The sequence below is a fragment of the Rhinatrema bivittatum genome, chromosome 4, assembly GCF_901001135.1.
Source record: "Rhinatrema bivittatum chromosome 4, aRhiBiv1.1, whole genome shotgun sequence".
In the NCBI taxonomy this organism is placed as follows: domain Eukaryota; kingdom Metazoa; phylum Chordata; class Amphibia; order Gymnophiona; family Rhinatrematidae; genus Rhinatrema; species Rhinatrema bivittatum.
The window spans coordinates 20,182,656-20,204,228 of record NC_042618.1 but is presented as its reverse complement, the minus strand read 5'-3'; the positions used below and the strand labels follow the sequence as shown (position 1 = coordinate 20,204,228).

The following is a 21,573-nucleotide window of genomic DNA, read 5'->3' as shown; positions in this document are numbered from 1 at the left end:
GCCCCGCTGGGCCCATGTCTCCTGTTCGTCCCAGCTTTGCAAGTGAGCCTTTTTCCTGCTTGCATGAGCCCATGATTCACTTCCTCTTCTGGTCCCCGTGGGTGGGAAGAAGGAGGCCCAATTGTCAGTCCTTTCACCAGGAAAAGTTGCAGTGTTTCTTCTACATCTCAGCAGGGCTGGTGAAAGCACTAGACCGCTGCTCCAAAACCTGTCCAAGAGGTGCAGATTGGGGGAAGGGTGGGGATGCAGAGCACTGGAATCACACACCCAGAGATCAAGATGTAGCCTACGATTTCCCAGTGTAGCACCCTGGCAAAGCCTGAGCCCACAGCACTGGTCCAACTTAACTGTTGCTCCTGGGAGCTATAGGATCTATTGCTTGTGATGTTTTTGCTGTCACGGAATGATTTAGAATCATCATATCACTTATGTAAATAATCAAACGCTAATCTTGCTCACATCTTATCATGAGGTTTGGCCTCTGCCTCCATCCCATACTCCATTGTATATAGTAATTTATTGTATATAATAATTTATCTTTCGTTCTCCCCCACTTTTTTTCCTTCTCCTAGTTAAGGCAACCTTGTTATAATGTAACTTTTATGCTCCTTCTAAATGTCTCTTGTTGAATTGTTGCTTATAGTTCTGCTTAGTTCGATGTAAACCGAGTTGATTTGATCTGTATCAAGAAAGTCGGTATATAAAAGCCTTAAATAAATAAATAAATAAATGATGTTTTTGCACTTTACCAACATATCAGTTTTTGCTAATTTTCAAATTAACTGTTCCCAAATATACTCAGGCCTGGTTTTGTCAATGTAGGACTGAACTTAGGAGAAAGCAGAGCCCAGGGCAAATCAATTGCAGAGTGGGGCCTGAAATACTGAAATTATAATGTTGGGGATGGGGCTGCCATAATAGTGCAGGGCTCAAGGTGGCCTCCCCTATTTGCGACTCCCCCTCAGGACAGTCCTGGGTTAATAGATTACTATGCCAGTGCCTAGGATGGCAAAAATGTGGGGACAGTAGGCTGGCTGAATCTCATTCAGCAGGAAACAGCTTCTCTGCTTCCTGATTCAGCACCATTCCTCCCCTCCCAGGCAGCCTGCAGGCAACAGGAGAGAGGATGAGCCTGAAGCAGGCACAATAAAGGGGGGCCATTTTGGGGTGTTACGCCTGTCGGTCGCAGACGGCTGAGACCTCTCATGCTCACCTCTTTTTCTGGTACTTCGTCTAGTTTCGGAAGAGTGGCGGCCTCCGCCAGCGAACGCCGACCTTCCTGACGTCCCCGGGACGGCATGGGCGATCCCGACCGCCATCTTGTTCCTGGAATCACCTAGCGTGCGTGTGCGCGCGCACGGGCCGTCTTTAATACACGTCACGGCGGGAACATCGGGGGCGTCCCCTCCGCATGACGTCATCGCCTCGCTGTATTTAACCCGACTGGCCTTATGCTAAAACGAGTTAGCAAGGAGTTCCGTCCTGCGGAACTCTGCACTTCAAGGACTTCCTGTTCCTGACTATTCTCAGCATACGGACGCACTGAGTACCCGCTCCTCGGGGGCTCCCCTGAGTTCCCGGCTATCCGCTCCTCAGAGGGCCTTCCTGCCTTGCTGATACTGGACCTGCTTCTCCGGTCTCTAACCTGCTCCAGGAACCATTGTCTGTGAGTACATCTACTGACCTCTGCTATACAGACTGCACTGAGGATTCAACGCGGTGTACCCCGATTCTCGGGCCACTACCGCCTTCCTCCAAGGCCAGTCAGTGATTCGCCTGCTCCACGGATTACCTCTTTACCATCTACAGGAGCCACTTCCGGGTTTCAGCATTGCTTCCAGTTCTACAACATCTACGGTACAGACTCCTCAGCATACCCCGCTCCGCGGGCCACTACCGCATCTTCTCAGCTGTGTCTCACTCTGGGTAAATTCCCTTTTCCCAGGACTGTATGAACTGAGTGTTATTCCTGTGGAGACTAACCTGTTCCTTCCTACTAATAAAGTCTTCACCTTTAGCTGTGTCATTGGCTTCTGAGACTGGTGCCTGCTGTCGGTGAGGCTCACAGGGCCCCTCCCTGTGGGCGGAGACATCGCTCATCTCAGACCAGGGGTTCACTTCCACCCTCAAACATAACATGGGGAGGTTAAGGGGAGGCTGAGTGGGGGCTCACTGGAGGGCGAGAAGAGAGGTTGGGGGATGAGGGGATCAGCTTTGTGTGTTGAGGAGAGGGTAGTGTTTGTGTGCATGTGAAAGAGTAAGGATTGGTGCCAGGTGTGTGTAGCAGATTAGGTCGGAAGTTAAGAGAGAGGATGCAAGAGATATCGGCACTGGTGTGCAGTAGAGAAACCTGCCTCCTCCATCCACAACAATTCAGATCCTCTCTCCCTTGATCTTGGATTCTTTTTCCCAGATTCCAGACCCACCCCCACCCTTCTTTCCTACCTCTCCTTTCTAGATCCTAGAACCCACCTCCTCCTACTCACACCTCCCCTTCCTCAGTCCCAGAACATACTTCCCACTTCCTCTTCTCCTATTCCAAATTCCTGATCTTCACTATCTCCCATCCTCAGTCCTTTCTTCATGGCTGCTACTTCACTCTTCCTTCTCATATGCCTCTTCTCATCTCCAACTGGCCCCATTCCTAGTTCTTTTTCCCTATCCCTAGTTCTCTTACTTTCACCATTCTTGAGATCTGCCTGTAGTTATGTGAGATCCTGTTTCCTCCCTACTAAAAAAGAAAATTAATTATACCGACATAAGCAATGTTGGAAAACGACTTCATTTTTAATAATGTAAGATGAAGGCTAGTGTTTCTCAGTATGCTTCAGAATTTTATATTTGGTAGGGAATCTACCCTGTGCTGCCATAAGAAACTGTGCGGCTGTGCCTTAGTCCTTCTGCTCCCTATTGTCCGATCTTGGGGGAAGGGCGGCCGGATGACAACACCATTAGTGCCTAGTGACAGCAAACTCCTAAATCCCTCACTGAACTGAACGTACTGATGATCTTTGGCAACTCTGGTAAAGCCATTTAATCAAGTACGATAGCCAGCCAGACAGGAACAATAACCTTCTATTGATATCTAAATTGTGAAGCCCGAGGAAGGGGTAAACAGAGCTGAAAGTGTCACTCATAGGGCGGGCGAGGGAGGCACGCCGTCTCCGGGGCAGCAGCTGAAGGCAGCACAAGCTCGCGCCCTTCCCGCCAGCGTTCCCCGGGCTTTGTTCGGGAACTTCTAAAGTAACGCTTAGTGACGTCACCTACCAACCGAAGAGACAGCGCGTGTGTCAGGGAGCGAGGGAGACCTAGCCCACCCGCAGCTCCGATTGGTCAGTTATGGGTATTGGCAGTTTGCGATTGGCCGGCGGGAGCGTCCGTCACGCTCCCTGGGGACTCTACAGGTGGCGGGTGATGCTGCTCGCGGGCGGCTCTCCCCGTTGCCGAGTTTAGCTGTTCGCGCGCGCGACTTCCTCTCACCTCAGCTAGCGGGCGCAGAACCTGACTGGGAGCCGCGGCGCAACCGAGAGAAACTTTCAGCCGCTCCCGCGCCTTTTCCAGGGCTTAAAGACAGCGGTTTCTTCTTTTCTCGGGCTCTGTTATCCGCGCTCCTCGTCGGGGGCGTCTTCTGATCCCCGTTTGTCTGTAGAAGTCCCCGGCGCTGGGCCGGGGCTCCCCTGGGGATGTGAGCGGCGGCGGCGGCAGACATGGGCTTCTCTTCTTTGTCCCCGGAATAAGTCTCGGGTTTATGCGTTTCACCTCCTGAACACCCCCAGGACACGCGATGGATGTCACCGTCTCTGAGCTCCTCCGGCTCTTTCTGGAGAGCCCCTTGGTGACTTGGGTGAGTCTCATCGGCTGGCCGGGATGCTTTTGATTGATTTGACTTTAAAAGCCGGAGCGGACTTTGTCGTCTTTGCCATTTTGGGGCGGCCTCTTGCACTGCCCGGGCTCTGCACCTGATGGGCTCTGCCACAGCCATCGGGGGCGGAAAGTGAACAGTTGATAAGTGGTTAAACCCCCCCCCCCCCAAACTTATTACTTTACAAAGCAAAAACTGCAGATCACCTAACGCTGATCGATGCTCTATAGCCGTTCTTGTTTAAAAACAAACGCAACTCCTGGAAAGTTTTTTTTTAAACATAGTTAAACAGAAAAGCATTACCTGCGCGGTGCTGCACACCGTCACCGCTAGCTTAAGCGATTTTTTTTTTTTAATAAGTAGTTTCACAAACTGGCTACAAAAAGACTACCCCCCCCCCTTAAAGTAGCGCTCATGTTCATCTGTTATAAGATGCAGGTGGAGTAAGGGTTCAGCATCAAAAGCCATTACGTAAAACGGGGTGAGCCGCTCCCAGCGGTTTCATCCGGATGAGGAATGCAGGGCAATGCCACTTGAAACCAGGCTTAAAGAGAACATTTGGTCCACTTTGTTTGCGGGAATACATTGTCTCGAGAGGCGAAACAATAAGCTGTGTGTTCTCTCCAAGTTTTGTTTTTTTTTTTAGGCCGGCTGGTTACGCTCAGCGCCCTCCGTATTCGGTAGCTGCAGACAGCTCTGGTTTAAACACGGACAGTTAAACTAGCTTGCCACTTTTTTTTTTTTTTTTTGCAAGCAATAGGCAGGTCGCATTAGTGAAATTCTCCAAACATGGCCACCGTCTGCTGGAAACGTGACTTGTCAATAACCAGGCTCAGACAAAGGCAGGATTTGTTCAGGCAGGTGTTCTGGGGGTAACAGAGTAGGTGATCTTTGCCAGGGGAAAAAGGCAAATGGTGTCTGAAAGTTGTTTTTTCCAGTTGAAAGCGTTTACTTTACAAACGTGCAGTGAGTTTGCTAAGATTTCCTTCTTATAGTTGTCAGGGTGTCTAGGTTAAGGTTTCATTTTAGCAGTTGCTTTTTTTTTTTTTTGGCCCCAATAGGTGAAGACATTTGGACCATGTGGAAATAAAAATGAAGAGCAATTGACAATCTACATGGATCTAGTAGATGGCAACTTTCTAAACAAAATCATGCTCCAGATGTAAGTATGGCCCTTGAATTTGCTTTCAGTGAGAATTAAGATACGGGTATATGGGATTTAAAATCCTTTGGTACTTTGATTCCCCAGTACTTAAAAAAAAAAACATGTGGATTTCAATTTGGTAGAATCTTATTTTTACCATTTTAGATTGTCAACATATTTTTTTTTACATCCTTGTTTTCCAGCATTTTTCACTTGGAAGCATACTTCTGGTGACTTAAGTAGCTTTCACAATCTAGGAAACCACATTATTGCTAATAAATTACAGTTGCTAAGTGGCAAAGGTCATTCAAATTGTTGACATGCATGTCTCCTGACCAAGTTGAATTAAAGCTGGAAACTCATTTCTTTCTCAGCTCCTTATTCCCTCCTGGTGACTTTGCGTGCCATTGACAAACTTGTGTTTGAAACAAGAAGTTAAGAATTAATTCCTGTATGTTGACCATAGACTTATGTTTATATGTTTCTATGTGCTGTCATATTCCATCTAGTCCAGTTTCCTCAGTGACATGGGTAGTAATTAGTAAGACTTATTTAAAATGAGTTAGTATGGGGTACCTGATTTTATTGGAGTTCCTTGTGGGATCTGAAAGCCCTATGGTGGTATACTTGATACCCTCCCATTGATCCTGTCCTGGCTTATCCAGTCCCATATAGCAATAGTATACTTGGGTTTTAGATTCTGTCCAAATAATTGCTGTTAACCTGTGGTAAGCATCCCAAGCCTGATTCAGGATAATTTATTTCATAGTATAAATGTAAAACTACAAGGAAGTTAGGTTAAGTATATAGGCGATGTGCTTAGATCCTGAGGGAGGTGGAGGGAGTATGCCTTTTGATACAAAATACCCATTGCTGACTTGAGTGCAACTATAGAGTCAGGCGTGGGGAAGACTTGGCCAGTGAGCAGATATATGCTATCCAGGAAACTATGCTGGAGCAGGGGCAAAATTGGGGAGATATTTTTCTGCCAGTCTATTTCTATGAGGAACAATGAGGTCCTTCATTCATAAAACTTCTTTAATTTAAGGTTGAGCATACAACACTCAAAATGGGGTGATCAGGCCAGGAAGCTTCGCTTGCTTGAAATAGTTCTGTGATAAGCTTTATAAGGGCTTAGGGGAGGCAAATGAGAGTTCTGATACTGTAGACTTTGGAGGGCACGGCATATAAGAAATTTTAAATAACTTTTTAAATTGTCTATTTTTATCTTGTCCTAGATGTTTGCTATATTTTAGTGATGTAAAACTAATGGAAGAATTACTGGTTAAAAGAAGTTTCAAATTGCATAGCATTTATTTAGATTTAGTTCCAACTTTATCGTTGATAGCCCTAGACAACAAGATACATTCAGATATAGTAGGTATTTCTCTTTCCCCAGAGGGCTTACAATATAATTTTGTAGCTGAGGCAGTAGAGGGTGAAGTGACGTGCCCAAAGTTGCAAATAACAGCATGATTTGAAAGATGAAAAACCTTACCTTTTTATGGTTTGGGTTTCTTAGGTATCTCAATAATATTGTTTAAGAAAAAAATGCAAAATCTGGAGAAGTAAAATGGGGATGAGAAGCAAGGCATCTTGCTACCAAGAACCTTAAATGCCTATGATGTATTACAAATAATGTAGTCATGACTCCTGTTGGAGGAAGCATATATGAAAATCTGATACAGAAGGAAAACGCTGGAACCACTGTTTGACAAAGTAATTTTAACCTGGGAAGGGTGAAATGTTAGAAATGGTTAAGTGTTTGCTGTAAAAAGTTCTCTGCAAAGCTGAGAGCCACTGTGACATAAATGTTCCTCTGTACTTCTGCCATTGATAGGAATGAATGGCTTTTGCTCTACTGTATCAACTAAAAGATCAGCTTCCCTGAGTCACAGCAGGTGATCGGACTGAAATGGCATGAAGCATGAGTTGAGACAAATCGTCTAAGAAAAAAAATCATTCATTGTAGATACTCCCTTGGAAAAATTATTTTATATACCCAAACTAGAATTATTACTTAAAAATCTGTAATAGCATTTCAGGATAACTCCACTACTAGTGATCTAAAAATTGCATTTTGTAAGCAAGTTTTTGCTGTTTGTATGATGTAGAAATACATCAGGATTTTTCCTACTTTTTAATTTGAAATATTAATGCATTCACTGTTATAAGGACACTGGAAGGAGTACATTCTTCATTGCAAAACTTGGTCTCATGAAATGCATTCTACTGAGATTATTGCTTTCCGTCTTTTAAATTTAAAATGTGAAAAGTTAAGAAAGCTGAAGAAATACTGAAGATGTTCTTGGCTGCTTTGAGAAACTTGAGGTGGCAGGAAAACGTATTGGCACCACCATATTTTCACTGTTTTAAGCAAGTAGATAATCTATTCCGTTTACGCTGTGAGCTTCAGTGTAGTTCTATAACCACATCCTTTTTTGCAGCTAAATTCAGCACCTGCAGAGTTGATGACATCTGTTCATTTGCACATTTTTTTTTTCTTTTTTAACTAATGGTACTCTAAGGCTTTGGAGCACAGAAAATGTTCTACAATTAATAAGTCATATTTTGTGTGCAGAGAACATGATTTATGTGCACAAATTATTTGTCCATGCATAAAATACAATTTATGTGCCACAAAAATACATTCAGTATAGAAAGCATTATTTGTGCACATAAATTCATATTTGATTAATGGGAAATGTATTCCTTTTTTTGTTTTCTATGCACAAAATCCCAACTATCCCATACCAAGTATGGGAGCTCCAGCTTCAATCTATAGACTAACATTAGCTCTGGAAACTTTACTCCATCTTGGAGTTAAGTTTCCAGTGCTTTAAAAAAAACATAAGGTAAGCCAGTGCACCTCTCTACATTGGGAGAAGAGGAATTTTATAATGGCTAATGCCGTTATTAGCATGGATTTCCATGTGAGGATGCTAACTTACAACAAGGAGTTCTATGCAATATGTTTATCGACAGTAAAATTGGTGTACAACTACAGATAAACCTGTATGCTCTCCTGAGGCCATCTTATTGTATTGGCCTCTTAGAATAGTCACTCTGGCCTAAGGTGAATGGTAGATTAAATACTTTTAACAAAAGCCTTCTGTGGCAAGGATTAGAAAATCCTTTGGCCGGGGTCAAATTAAAACATGCTGATGCCCTAAACTGTCAAGTTAAGAGGCCCTGTAGCATTACAAAAACAAGTGAAACTTAAATTTTAGTAATATTTTTGTTTTTTGTATTTAGTGGTCCTAAGCTGTAGTTTCTAAGTAACTTGGGTCTAAATGCTACACTATTTGTGACAGTTTATTTTGCTGCTTATTTGCATAGGTTAGTTTTGCATATACTATATGCAACTTTTTAAAACATTTCCTTTAAAATAAGTTCTCAAACTTGTGTGAATTTTTCCTCTTCCATTTGTTTTCTTTTTAGTTTTTCTCATTTTTCTCTTCTCTAACACTATTCTTTTTTTTTAAGTTAAAATTTTTATTAGTAGTGCCAACAGTTATAAAAACAAAAACCATTCTTCATTCAATATCCAAGCATTGGTTAACAGTTTTGTACTTTATACTTCCCATCCCTCTCTACCCCGACCAGTGAGTCCTAGACCACAAAAAGAAGAAAAAAAATGTCAAATACTGGATAGTGCAAGAAACCTCCTTTTAAAATAACAAAGAACGGAAAAACGGCTTTTTTTGCCATGCATACCCTTTAGGTAATCATGTAATGAACCAAATACAACAGGAATCCAGTTAGAGGAGCAATTTAAACCAACGGAAGAATGGCTCCCAAATGAACACATAGGCAGATACTTTATCCCCTCTCACTGCTGATAGGTATGAAAGGTTATGTAGATCCCACAGTCTGTGTAGAACAGTAGATGATGCCAGGGGGAAGTGGCTTTTTCCATTGCAAGGACACTGCTTGCCTAGCAGCGCACAAAATGTGGTTTATAAGGTGGGCATGGGCATAAGACCAGCACGGAGAATAGGAAGATAGGAGATACAATTAGGGATCAAATTCCACCTTCAGGGATGTCATTTCCCAAATAATTTCTATCCATTTCCAGAAGGGAACCATTCTCTGGCACTTCCACCAAGTATGGATGAAAGTCTCAATCAGCCCACATTGTCTCCAATATTTATCCAGGTATTTTGGATATAGTTTATGTAAGCAATACGGTGTAAAGTACCAACAATACAATATTTTATAATTAATTTTGCTTATAGCTGCCGATTCAGAGCTCTTAGATATATTAGCGTGTAAATATTTCCATTGCTCTGTAGGCCACGCCCTACCCCAATCAGCCTCCCAGCCTTGCACGTATGACCTGGTGAAAGTGGCTGAAGGTAAAAGCAATTGATAAATCGTGGAGATTAGTCTCCTAAGTGTAGTTTGTAGGTAACACATTCCTTCAAATTTGGAATGGTCACGGGCCATTCGGGTGAGACAAACGGGTAGATTTTAAAACCCCTGCGCGCTTAAATCTGGGAGGATTTACGCGCGCAGGGCACTCGCGTGCCGGTGCGCCTATTTTGCATAGGCCGCCGGTGCGCGCAAAGCCCCGGGACGCGCATAAGTCCTGGGGCTTCGTAAAAGGGGCGGGAGGGTGTGGGGCAGTGGACGGGCCGGGAGGGCGGTCCTGAGTCCCCCGGCACTGTGGCCTATGCCGGGGCGGCCCGCGCAAGTTACGCCTGCTTCAAGCAGGCGTAACTTGCCCAACAAAGGTAGGGGGGGGATTTAGGTAGGGCTGGGGGGTGGGGTAGATAGGGGAAGGTGGGGGGATGCGGAAGGAAAGTTCCCTCTGAGGCCGCTCCGATTTCGGAGCGGCCTGGGAGGGAACGGAGGCAGGCTGCGCGACTCGGCGCGCACAGGCTGCCGATTTTTGCGCAGCCTTGCGTGCGCCGACCCTGGATTTTATAAGATACGCACGGCTATGCGCGTATCTTATAAAATCTGGTGTACTTTTGTTCTCGCCGGTGGCGCGAACAAAAGTACGCACGCGCATATGTTTTGAAGATCTACCTCACAGTGTATCAATTGCACATAGCGATAATAATCGGAGGCCTGCAAATCATATTGTCTTAGGTCTTCAAAAGAGTTTCTCAGTGTCGGCAATTTGACCACAACATCACAGCCCTTTGTGCCCACTTTCGATAAAGAACTAAAGAGTGAGGAATGTAAGCGTCCCCCTTATACAATCCCAAAGGCATTAAGGGAGACAATGAAGGATATCCTGTTAACTGCTTCCTTCATTGCCTCCACACTTGGAGAGTATGATAAATAAACGGGTTCTCCCCCTCACTCGTACTCATCTTGGGCACCCCCCAGACTTGGAAATATAATGTTCTGCCTAGAAAGCAAGATTGTTCTAATTCTATCCAAGGTTTAGCAGCAGCTCTAGAACAGCGATTCTCAACCGGTGTGTCGCCAAGCACCAGCAGGTGTGTCGCAGCTCCTGGTGTCCCACTGCCCCACTTGTGCGCTTCCCTTTTCCCCAGGAGCAGGGCCGAAGAGTGGAGAAACACTGCGTGCCACCGCTGGAGGCCAGGCTGGCTGTGGCTGAAGAGTGGAGAGACCCTGTGAACCGCCGCTGCGGGCCAGGCCGGTGGCGGCCGGAGAGACCCTGTGAGCCGCAGGCCAGGCCGGTGGCGGCCGGCGAGCAGAGGCCAGATTTATTGGGCCAAACAATGAGAAGAGGCTGCATGTGAGCTTGGGTGCGTGAGCAGCAGCCGCTTGTGTGTGTGTGGTAGAATGGGTGTGTGAGTGGCTGCTTTGGGTGTGGTAGAATGAGAGCAAGAGCATTTGTGTGTGATTTGAGAGACTGGTCAGAAGTAATGTTTCTGTGAGAGAGAGTTTGGTCAAGGAGGGGACTGGTGTGTATGTGTGTGAGTGACTGGTTGTGGGCCCTAAGGAAGAGGACTGTGAGGACAGAGCTTCAGCAGCCACTTCTGCTTCTGGTGAGTGCTATTGGCCTGCAAGGGAAAGGAGCAGGAGAGTTGCTGGCGAGGGTAAGTAAAGGTTGCTTTTTAAGTTTATTTTTCTTGATATGTGATGTCTACTGTTTGGAAATATTTTATTGATATTTGGACAATTTTTAATTTTTATGAGTTTTTAATTGTTGGATGTTCTGTTCATCAGTTTTGTAACATTTATTAGTATAGCTTTACAATTATTTCTGTGTGCGGATCTTTAGCAGCTTGGCTTATTCTGTTTTCCAAATAGTTAGTGTATTGATGTTTAGGGCCTGGTTAAATATTTGTAGTGTTGCCTTTTCATAGATAGGGTTGTTACTGTTGGAGTGTGTTCCATAATACAAGTTTAACTTTGTGTGGGTTAGTCTGTGTGCATTGTTAAGTGCTATATTTCTCTTTCCATTTCTCCAGGTTTGCACTGCATGCAGAGTGGCTGTTTTTGGTTTTCCATTCCAGTTTGTCTCCATATTTATAATTTGTGGTATTTCTGTACTTGGTGATGGTCAGTTCTGGGTGTGTGACTGAGGTGATGTATTTTACTAGCATGTAGGCATTTATATCAATCTTATTTGTGTTTTCTCAATAGAACATGCATTAGTTGCTCCTGGGGGAATTCTGCACACAAAAACTTAAAATTCTGCAAACTTTAAGTTGGTCAAAATAACACAATTTGCATGACGGTCTTTAAGTAATTACATTTTAAATTAATACAGAAAAAAGTTCTTACTCAAAGATGCAGAATTTTCCTAGAAATTCACTGTAAGTGTCCCTCCCACTTGCTCTCCCTATTCCACTGGCCACTTTGCCCTCTCAGGCCCCAACTCCTCCACCTCTAGGCTCAACCCCTTCCATTCTATTGCCAGTCCCAGAGTTGACCCCATTCTCAGTACTGCCCCTCACACAGGCTCCCTCTGTCCCTCCTTCTCTCTAGTACACATACACACACCCTCATACAGGCTCCCTCACACTCTCGCAAACACACATCCCCTCATACAGGGCCCTCTCTCTTGCATACATACCCACACAAGCTCCCTTTCTTTCACACATACATCCTCTCACAGGTTTCCTATGTCTCTCTCATGCACCCCTTCATACAGGCTCTGTCTCACACACATGTACACAATCCCTTCACACAGGCTAGCACCCTCACATACACACAATCCCTTTTTCATAAACACGAGCTCCCAATCTCGCGCACATACACACTTTCACAATCTCCTCATATAGGCTCCCTCTCTCTGAAACCCACACTCAAGCATCCCTCTTACCTCCCATGCTCTCTCTCACCCCCCCCCCCCCCCCACACGTTCTCTCTCACAGGCATGCTGTGAACGGTGCACGTGCCGCGGGGACACGCACCATTCGCAGTGAAGATGAAGGCTCGGGTGTGCCGTTTGCAGCACACGGGGGCCTTCCATTTTTTCTGCGAACGGAGCACGTTCGTGGCACACACACAATACACTTCGTTCGCAGCATGCTGGGGTCTCTGCTATTTTCTGCGCAGAAAATGGCAATTCTGCGCTCCACAGTAGCGCAGAATTCCCCCATGACTAATTAGTAGTAAATTACTGCCTTTTCATAAGGAGGGGTATTGTTCCTGCCAGTAAAGAGTTTGTTTTGCTTTTACTGAGATGTCAACAGAACCAGAATATCATGTTTTTTGTTTTTTTTTTTTTGTATGGCGAGTTGTACGGATAATGCTCTAGTTTTGCTCTTCACCCATTGTTGGGGGTTCCTGAGGATACAGAATGTATGTTTACATTTTGCCCCATGATGGTCACATGTTCCGTGTCACTCATGTGAGAACAATCTGTCAGGTGTGTCCCGGCCAAAAAAAGGTTGAGAACCACTGTTCTAGATGACCACTCATACACCACTTTCAGTTGAGCTGCCGCATAATATTTTGTAAAATCTGGGACAGCTAAGCCACCCTTCATTTTCGAGAGATAAAGGACCCGTCTGGCCACCCTAGGACGTCTGTTTCCAAATAAATCTAAAGACCCTGGATTGAAGGGTCCGTAAGAACTTGTATGGAACTGCAATAGGGTAGGTTTGAAAATAAAATAACCATCTTGGTAAAATATTCATTTTAACCTCAGCTATGTGGCCAAACCACGAAAGGTTATAAGTAGACCAGATGTCCATGTCCTTAGTGGTGCATACTAACAATGGGGTATAATTAAGAACAATTGTTTCCAATCAGCTGGAAACAGAATACCCAAATATCGAATGCTCTGTTTTGCCCTCTTAAAAGGAAAGCTCCTGCATAAGTTATCAATCTGTTCTGAATCTAATCAAGTTTTTAAAAGTTTGGATTTACTCATGTTTCCCTTTAAACCCGGCTGGTTTCCCGTATTTGCCTAGTTCCTGAACCAAATTAGGCATAGACGATTGTGGATAGGCCACTGTTAACAATACATCATCTGCAAACAATGAAATTTTATATTGACCTTGGCCTAATGATATCCTCTTTATATTCGCATTTTGTCTAATGGTCTCTGCTAGGGGTTCCATCACCAAGGCAAAAAGTAGTGGTGTCCCTGACAGGTTTCTCGTCCCAGAGCAAAAGATTTAGAATAATAGCCATTAATTTTAATGCAAGCCTTTGGGGTAGAATACATTGCCCATTTCCACACTAAAATGTTTTGACCGAATCCCGCCTCTTCTAAAACTTTAAACACAAAAGGCCAGTGGACCCGGTCGAATGCCTTTTCTGCATCGATGGCTAGTACTACTGCTGGACCTTAGCCACCCTAGTCAGATTAACAATTTTCCTGATATTATCTGTGGCTTGTCTGCCAGGAATAAATCCACACTGATCTACATGCACTAACTGGTAGTACGCCATTGAGCCTCCCCGCCAGTGCTTTGGTAAGTAGTTTCAAGTCTATTCAGTAACGAGATAGGTCTATATGATCCACAAACAGAACTATCCTTTCCAGGTTTTGGGAGCACTGTAATACCCGCTAACTCCATAGAAGTTGGAATGCTGGAGTTGTTCCAAATTTTGTTAGTTTTTTGTAGGTAGGGAATTAAAATATCCTGGAATTTTGTATAAAATACACCCGAATAACCATCCAGCCCTGGTGTCTTATTAATTTTTAATGGAGAAATGGCTGCATACATTTCCTCTTGTGAAATTTCCTGGTCTAGTAGTTGCATTTGTTCAGATGTGTAAGACTAGGCAACCTGATTCCCTCCAAATATGCTTCAATGTCCGATGCCCTGATTCCTTCATCAGTTGCATACAAGTCCCTTTAGAACTGGACAAACCATTCCAGACTTGAACCATTATCATATATAGTGTCTCCCATCTCAGATTTAACTTTCAATATTTGACCCTGGGATATGTCTCTTCAGTTGCCATACCAGCAGTTTACTAGGTTTATTCCCTTGCTCAAAATGGACACAGCATGATCTATCCAGTTTGTTGCATTTCCTCATCTCAGATACCCTGTAACTTAGCCCGTTTACTATCCAGTTACTGTAATCCCCACCTATCAATACTGCCCCCTGAAGGAATTTGCTCAACTCCTGTTCCAGCTTACCAAAAATATCACTGAGCATTGTTGGGAACATATATATTAAGGTAACCAACTGCATGTCTGTCTTAACTTGAATTGCTATATATCTGCCCCTGCCCCCCCCCCTGTCTTTTGCTTGTAAAAAAAAACAAAACCCTTATATTTTAAATTTCTCTAAATAAGAATTACCACCCCCCCTTTTTTTTCTTGTGTATCTGATTAGAGGCTGAAAAAAGTGTAGATAATGTGTTTTAATAATCACTCATCTAAATACAGTGTTATAAGTTCCCCTCCTCCACCCTAAGCTTATCCTACCCTTGTCCCTCCCTTTCACTGTCCTCAATGGTCTGGTACCTACCAGCCCACCTGTACATATATCGTCTATTGTTAATTTATATTCCTCAAATGTTCCTATCAAATTTCTCTCTTTCCTTATCCTTCCTACTGCTGTCCTCTCTCCTCCTTCATTGCTGCTCCCCCTTTCCCCATTCCTGTTTGCTATATTTCATTCTCTTGTTAATTTGTTACAATGTAAACCGGCAGGATGTTCCGACGAATGTCGGTATATAAAATCAACAAATAAAAAATAATTAAATCTTTTTGGTCTGTAGATGAGTTTCTTGTATAAAAATAATTGAAGCTCTCTAAGCTTTCACCTCTTCAAACAGCAATTGCCTTTTCCATGGTATATTTAATCCTTTCACATTCAACGTAACAATTGAAACATCATTCATGGAGGCAATGGTAAAACAAAAGCCTTTACAGTAGGCTTTCCTTGATCACATTTTACATAAACCCCTGTCCAACTGTATAGGTACTCACTGGTCATTAAATCCCCCCCCTTCCCCCATTATTCCCCAGTCTCCAAAATTTAATGGAGCGTGTGTCCTTTCAATAAACACACTATCCATGAGGAATGACTTCACCTCTGCTGGCTGCGCCGTATATTTCCTAGATGCAGCTTTTTAATAAATCTACATGTAGGACTAATTAACAATAAGTCTCAATGGTGTTGCTTTTATCTGAGAACCCAAACAGGATCCATGATCCAACCATATGCTCAAAGTTGTCTAACATAATCCATTCAGGTGACTGGTTTAGAGGCTGGTATATCACCCATGGAGTTTCTGTGTAACCGCTTGCCACCTTTATTTATTCGTTGGCAACAAACTATTTCTCTCTTAGGGCCCAACCGATCTTAGCTCTAGGTGCTTTGATTTCAATTTCTTGTTTCCTTAAAATGGCGTCCGCAGCTTCTGTTGTGCGTGCTGTGAACGATTGGCCACTGATTATAAACGAGATCCCAAAAGGGTACAACCACTTGTACCTGATGTTATCCGCCCTGAGGGATTTGGTAATATATTTCATCTGATGATGACGTTGCAATGTTATAGGTGACAAATATTCAAAATTTGCAACTTCATTCCCTTCCATACAATTATTCCCCTTGCTCTCACCTTCTGCAATATAAGATCTTTCATAGGGAAATCATGCAGACATGCCACTATATCCCTTGGAGTATTATTACTCACTTTGCTCAGTGAGCGGTGTGCACGATCCACTTTAATTTCCATCTCAGGAGGATCCGTGGACTCTGAATGGAGAATGGATTTGCAAATGTCCGCACCAATATTACATAATTTATTGTATCTTCCTCCTCCGTAACTCCCTAGATAAGGATGATATTCCTGCATGTTCTGTTTTTCCAGGTCTTCTAGTTTCATGGTCGCATCGTCTGATGCTTCATGGAGTAGCTGGTAACTTTTTTAATCTGTTGCGCCATCTTTTCAGCATGGTCATCCACAGTTTGTTCCACTTCTGCTAACCATTGGCTGATATCATCCACATCTCTGCGTAGTTCGTTTAAAGTGAGGTTGATATCTTTCTTAAGGGCTGCGATATGTTTTCCATTTCATGGAACCACGCCATAACATCGGCCTTGGTAGGGCTCATTGTGTTGTTCATAGCTTCTCTGTCAGGTTCCAAGTTTGTCCATGGATGCGGCGTGGCAGGGCCGCCCTCCTGCATGTTTTCTTTTAGCGCATTCAATGTCCCTGTATACAAGAATTCTTGTAAATCCACTGTTTGCGTCTTGTTTGCCATTGCTTCAAGACTCCTGGGAACAGCCTCTATTATCGGAGAGATACAAGGCCAGTAAATAAACTGCTTTATTCAATCAACCCGTGCAGAGCACATGCTTCAAGCGGCCATCTTGCTTGGGTGACGTCTTCCCTGTTACCCTATTCTAACAGCCTATTTTCTCCCTTTCCCACCTTACTAAAAGATGCCTCTCACCTACTTCTACTTTTTTTTTAGTTTCTTCTGTTCTCTCCCTTCTAATCTTTCACTGCTTATACCCTCTTTGATTATCTTTTTAATCTCATCCTTCATATTTCTATCTTTCCATCCTGACTATACTTCACCTCGTCCCCCGCCTACACCAGTACTAAACTAAGCTAGAGGTCTTTAAGATCATGAGAGGTCTTAAACGAGTAGATGTGAATCGGTTATTTACACTTTCGAATAATAGAAGGACTAGGGGGCATTCCATGAAGTTAGCAAGTAGCACATTTAAGACTAATCTGAGAGAATTCTTTTTCATTCAATGTACAATAAAGCTCTGGAATTCGTTGCCAGAGGATGTGGTTAGTGCAGTTAGTGTAGCTGGGTTCAAAAAAGGTTTGGATAAGTTCTTGGAGGAGAAGTCCATTACCTGCTATTAAGTTGACTTAGAGAATAGCCACTGCCATTAGCAATGGTAACATGGGATAGACTTAGATTTTGGGTACTTGCCAGGTTCTTATGGCCTGGTTTGGCCTCTGTTGGAAACAGGATGCTGGGCTTGATGGACCCTTGGTCTGACCCAGCATGGCAATTTCTTATGTTCTATTGCTGATAGGAACTTGTTTTTATAGTTGACCATGCGCATAGTTCCTATTGGCTTTTCACTACTTTACACCCTATTTGGGGGGGGGGGGAGAAGGTAAGGTGCCTAGTGGTGGGTGGGAATAGGAGTGTAAAAAGTCTGGCAGTTTAGTGGATGACTGGAAAGCAATGTCCAGTTTCTAGGACAGAGAATGAGGGTGGGACAGGTAAGATGACATTATCTACATATGAGTTGTTTCTTTGCGAGCTTAATATGCCTTCTCAGGATAAAGCCAGCAAGAAATGGTCCTTGAAAGTGTCCCCATGCTGTTCTGCTGTGGTAACTATCCACTGTTCATAGTTATTGGCCTGATGTTACTTCTGTTTTAGAGTTACCATCTGGGAGCTTCAGAAGCAGACCCCTTTAGGCAGTGTTTGCTAGTGGTGAAAGAGCCCTGAGTTTCTCTTGCCCCCTCCCACCCTATGGGCCAGATTTTCAAAAGCATTTACTCGAGCAAAACTGGTTTTTGCTCGAGTAAATACACTTTACTCAAGTAAGTGGGCTTTTCAAAATTGCTACAATATATGCCATTGAATTGTCCATAGGATTTACTCAAGTAAGTGCACTTTACTTGAGTAAATAGCTTTTGAAAATTGCTACGATAGTATGTCACATTTACATGCGTAACTCCTTTGAAAATGACCCCCTATGTTTTTAAAAACAAACATTGGGTTCTATTTTTTATTTTATGCTTTTTTGTGTTTGGTTGTCAAATCAAAAGGATGCTTATAGTGAGGCACAACAGTGCTTTAATTGTTGTATGTAGCAAGTTTGTTGTTTTTTTTTTTAAAGTTACAAGACACAGCACTGCCTTATAATGCATCAAATATAATGAATCCAAAACATCTTATACGATAGCGGTAGCCAACTATGATCATAAAGAGCCATGAGACTGGTTTTCAAGATTTCCACAATGAAAATGCATGGGATAGATTTGCGTACATTTTGTCCATTTTATGCTGATCTCATACATATTCAGTAGGGAGAACCTGAAAACCAGGACTGTTCTTGATGACTGCAGTTGGCCACCCTTGTATAATCTTATTTTTATTAGATTTTAATTGTGTATAATTTCACATAGCCCTTATTGCAATTTGAAAGAGTGAAGAGGCAAAAACTAAAAATGCAGCATGAGTTAAGCCAAGAATGTACTTTTATCTAGAGGAGGAGGGCAAGAGTCTAGCTGTCTGGAGGGAGGTGGATGGTGGTGATGGTGGTGAGCTGCAAGAGTCTGGCATAAGAGAAGGCATAGTTTGTGGGAGGAACCACCAGGGATGTGAAGCAGTAGGCAGCTTGCACTGGAAGGAGTAGTGATTTCTTACAACTCTTTAGGGAATGGTTAATTTGCTACAGTTGCCATAGCTGCAAAATCACTGGAAGCCATGGTACTCTACTTAGAACTCCATTTTTTTGGAAGCTGAAAGTGTTGTCTGTGCATGTATCTCCCATGATGCAGTGGCAATTATGCAGCACATTTACCTACTTGTGAATTTTTTTCATGTTTAATGTAAATTTTTATTTTTTGTAAATTTTATTAATCAGCTCAAAAGAGAGCACCAGGCTATTGAAAAAGCTCAAGTGTAACACAATCATGTACAATCTCTGCAATATACAGAATAATAAAATGTAAACATAAACCTGTTTTTTTTTGTTTTTTTTAATTTTTAAAATTTGTACCTCCCTTACCCCCCCCTCCCCCGGTTATCTGAGCATAATCCAGCACGTGGTTATTAATAAAAAAAGATGGCTCATAGGTGATTTCTGATATCAGCAGTTGTGGCCTACAATGCAGGGTGTGACATGAGCTAAACCCACAAGTTATGTACGAGGTGTAAAAGATATCTAGAGAGTGGCAGGACTGATATTAACTAGAGATAGCAGCTGGCTCCAAAGGTTGAGAAACAACTAATGTACATTTTTGCATAATTTTTCTAACATTGCTTTGTATGATTATTTGACTTTGTTCAATTTTGGAAGTTAATGGATGGATAAGATTGTGTATAAATATGGAGGAGGGAAGGCAGAATATATCTTAGAAATGGGGAGAAGGATGGAGAATAAAAGGTGGAGGAGGAGAGGCAATTGGAGGGAGAGAGCTTCTGGAATAGTGAGGGAGGGAGTATTTGGTATCATGGGGGGGGGGATACAGTGGAGGAAAAAGGTCTGGAATCATTGGGAGTGGAGGGGGAAAAAAGGAAGTATTTTCTTGCCTCCATCTCCCTTTGCCACTTTTTCTGTGCCTATACACCCAATCTCTCCAGTCCCTCTATTCCCACAACTCCTTCAGCCCTTCCAATCACATCCCCTTATCTTCCAGCTCCTGTTATAAATTTCTTCTACACTCCCCTTCCTAGTTAACTTATTAAAATATTTTATACACACTGCTTATTATAATAGAAAACCTCTACTAGTTCTGAATCCTTGGCCTCCTTACCTTCTCCATTACATCTCCGATCTCCCTGTCCAACCAGTACTGATCACTGTGGCAAGAAGAGGAAGAGAGTGGTGGCAGGTCCTACTCATCTTCCTGTTCTATTGCCTGGGCCGAACTACTGTTTTCAACTGTACAGCCCTGTGTACATCTGAGATGGGAGCCTTGTGTACTGCTGCTATCCTCCTCCTTGTGCCAGTGTTGAGAACCAGGAAGGGGAGTGGGAGTGAGTTGGAAACTGATAGTTACCCTTCATCTAACGAACTTGACTGGGTGGGATCCAGTCCACAGCTGTCCTTTAGGGATCGCTATAACTCACTACATAACAAGGAAACTTCTTGTTATGTGGATATTTGTGCGGTTGCCAGCCTCGAGGCAGCCTTTTATTTTGACTGCCCCCCTCGGATAGCTCCCGTATTTTATTCTTTATTTCTTTTCACAACCAATTTTTTATTAATTTATTTTTGCGTTTTATTTATAGTATCATTATTCTTTCCAAGTCCATTGCTCAATTCCCCCGTTATGCGGATCGACCCTTTACCTTTCGAAAGTTATATTCAGGTTCACTTATCTTTTAACAATTGCCACTGGTTTTCGGGTCTATCTCCGCCTGCCCGACATGGGCGATGTTTCGGCGTTCACTGCCTGCTTCAGGGGCCGCGGGAACAAGCTTGAGATGGAATCTGCGTGTGGACCTACAATGCAACTATTTTTAAATCTTACTAAAACCTAGGTGATAACGTTATCCTTTTGCTCTTTATCTAAAAAATTCCCCACTATCCAAGTTTAAAAGTACTTACTGTGTCTTGATAATTTGTTCATTAACGTGAGCGGCGCCTTCACTTGCAAATCCGGCGTCTCCCTCTGTGCGGCTTTTAATATACCCGTTGAAGTCACTCTGTGGGCCAATCACATCATCTCCTTTGGGGCGCAGTCATAGATCAGAGGGAGTTCCTAGTTTAGGGTTGCAGCCACATGGAAATGAAAGGTTGACAGTCGTCTATCAGGTCAGGTTGCCCGACCCCCCCCCCCCCCCCCCTTTTTTTTTAACAACTATTTCCAATCATGATTGATCGGTTTACAACCATCGGGAGTGATTACCGGATTTCATAACCAAAGTCGGAACAAAGATGTTAAAAGAGACAAATACGTTCAAATTTCCATAGGCTGCATGTACATCTATTAATAGCAGTTTTCCATCAGGTCCGCCCGATAGAATTTTTGCGCCACTTACAATAACACAACATTTTAATGAATATGGCAAATAGATGTAAATTAGAGAGATATTATATCGTTGGGTTGGTTACATATTGTAGTTATGAAGAGACATAAGTAAATTTTAAGAATAGGTGACGTCATCAATTCACTTGAGCAACAGAGCACCCTAGGGTGCTAGCACCTAGGATCCAAAGGAGACGATGTGATTGGCCCACAGAGTGACTTAAACGGGTATATTAAAAGCCGCATAGAGGGAGACGCCGGATTTGCAAGTGAAGGCGCCGCTCACGTTAATGAACAAATATCAAGACACAGTAAGTACTTTTAAACTTGGATAGTGGGGAATTTTTTAGATAAAGAGCAAAAGGATAACGTTATCACCTAGGTTTTAGTAAGAATTAAAAATAGTTGCATTGTAGGTCCACACGCAGATTCCATCTCAAGCTTGTTCCCGCGGCCCCTGAAGCAGGCAGTGAACGCCGAA

At 43.2% G+C, this 21,573-nt stretch overlaps 1 protein-coding gene across 4 annotated transcripts in view; it reads left to right on the top strand.

Annotated features, from left to right (window-relative positions):
• The first annotated feature begins 3,310 nt into the window (after positions 1 to 3,310).
• The window catches only part of CCDC88C (coiled-coil domain containing 88C), a 569,522-nt gene continuing 551,259 nt past the window's right edge, over positions 3,311 to 21,573 (top strand). For 2 of the 4 annotated variants that reach the window (XM_029597798.1, XM_029597797.1), the window contains exons 1-2: positions 3,315 to 3,844; positions 4,924 to 5,024. In XM_029597798.1, the coding sequence (XP_029453658.1) occupies positions 3,785 to 3,844; positions 4,924 to 5,024 (161 nt within the window). In that variant the 5' untranslated portion in view covers positions 3,315 to 3,784. Of the gene's footprint in view, positions 3,845 to 4,923; positions 5,025 to 21,573 lie in introns of all 4 variants that reach the window. The other 2 variants (XR_003856192.1, XM_029597799.1) reach the window with 2 other exon arrangements.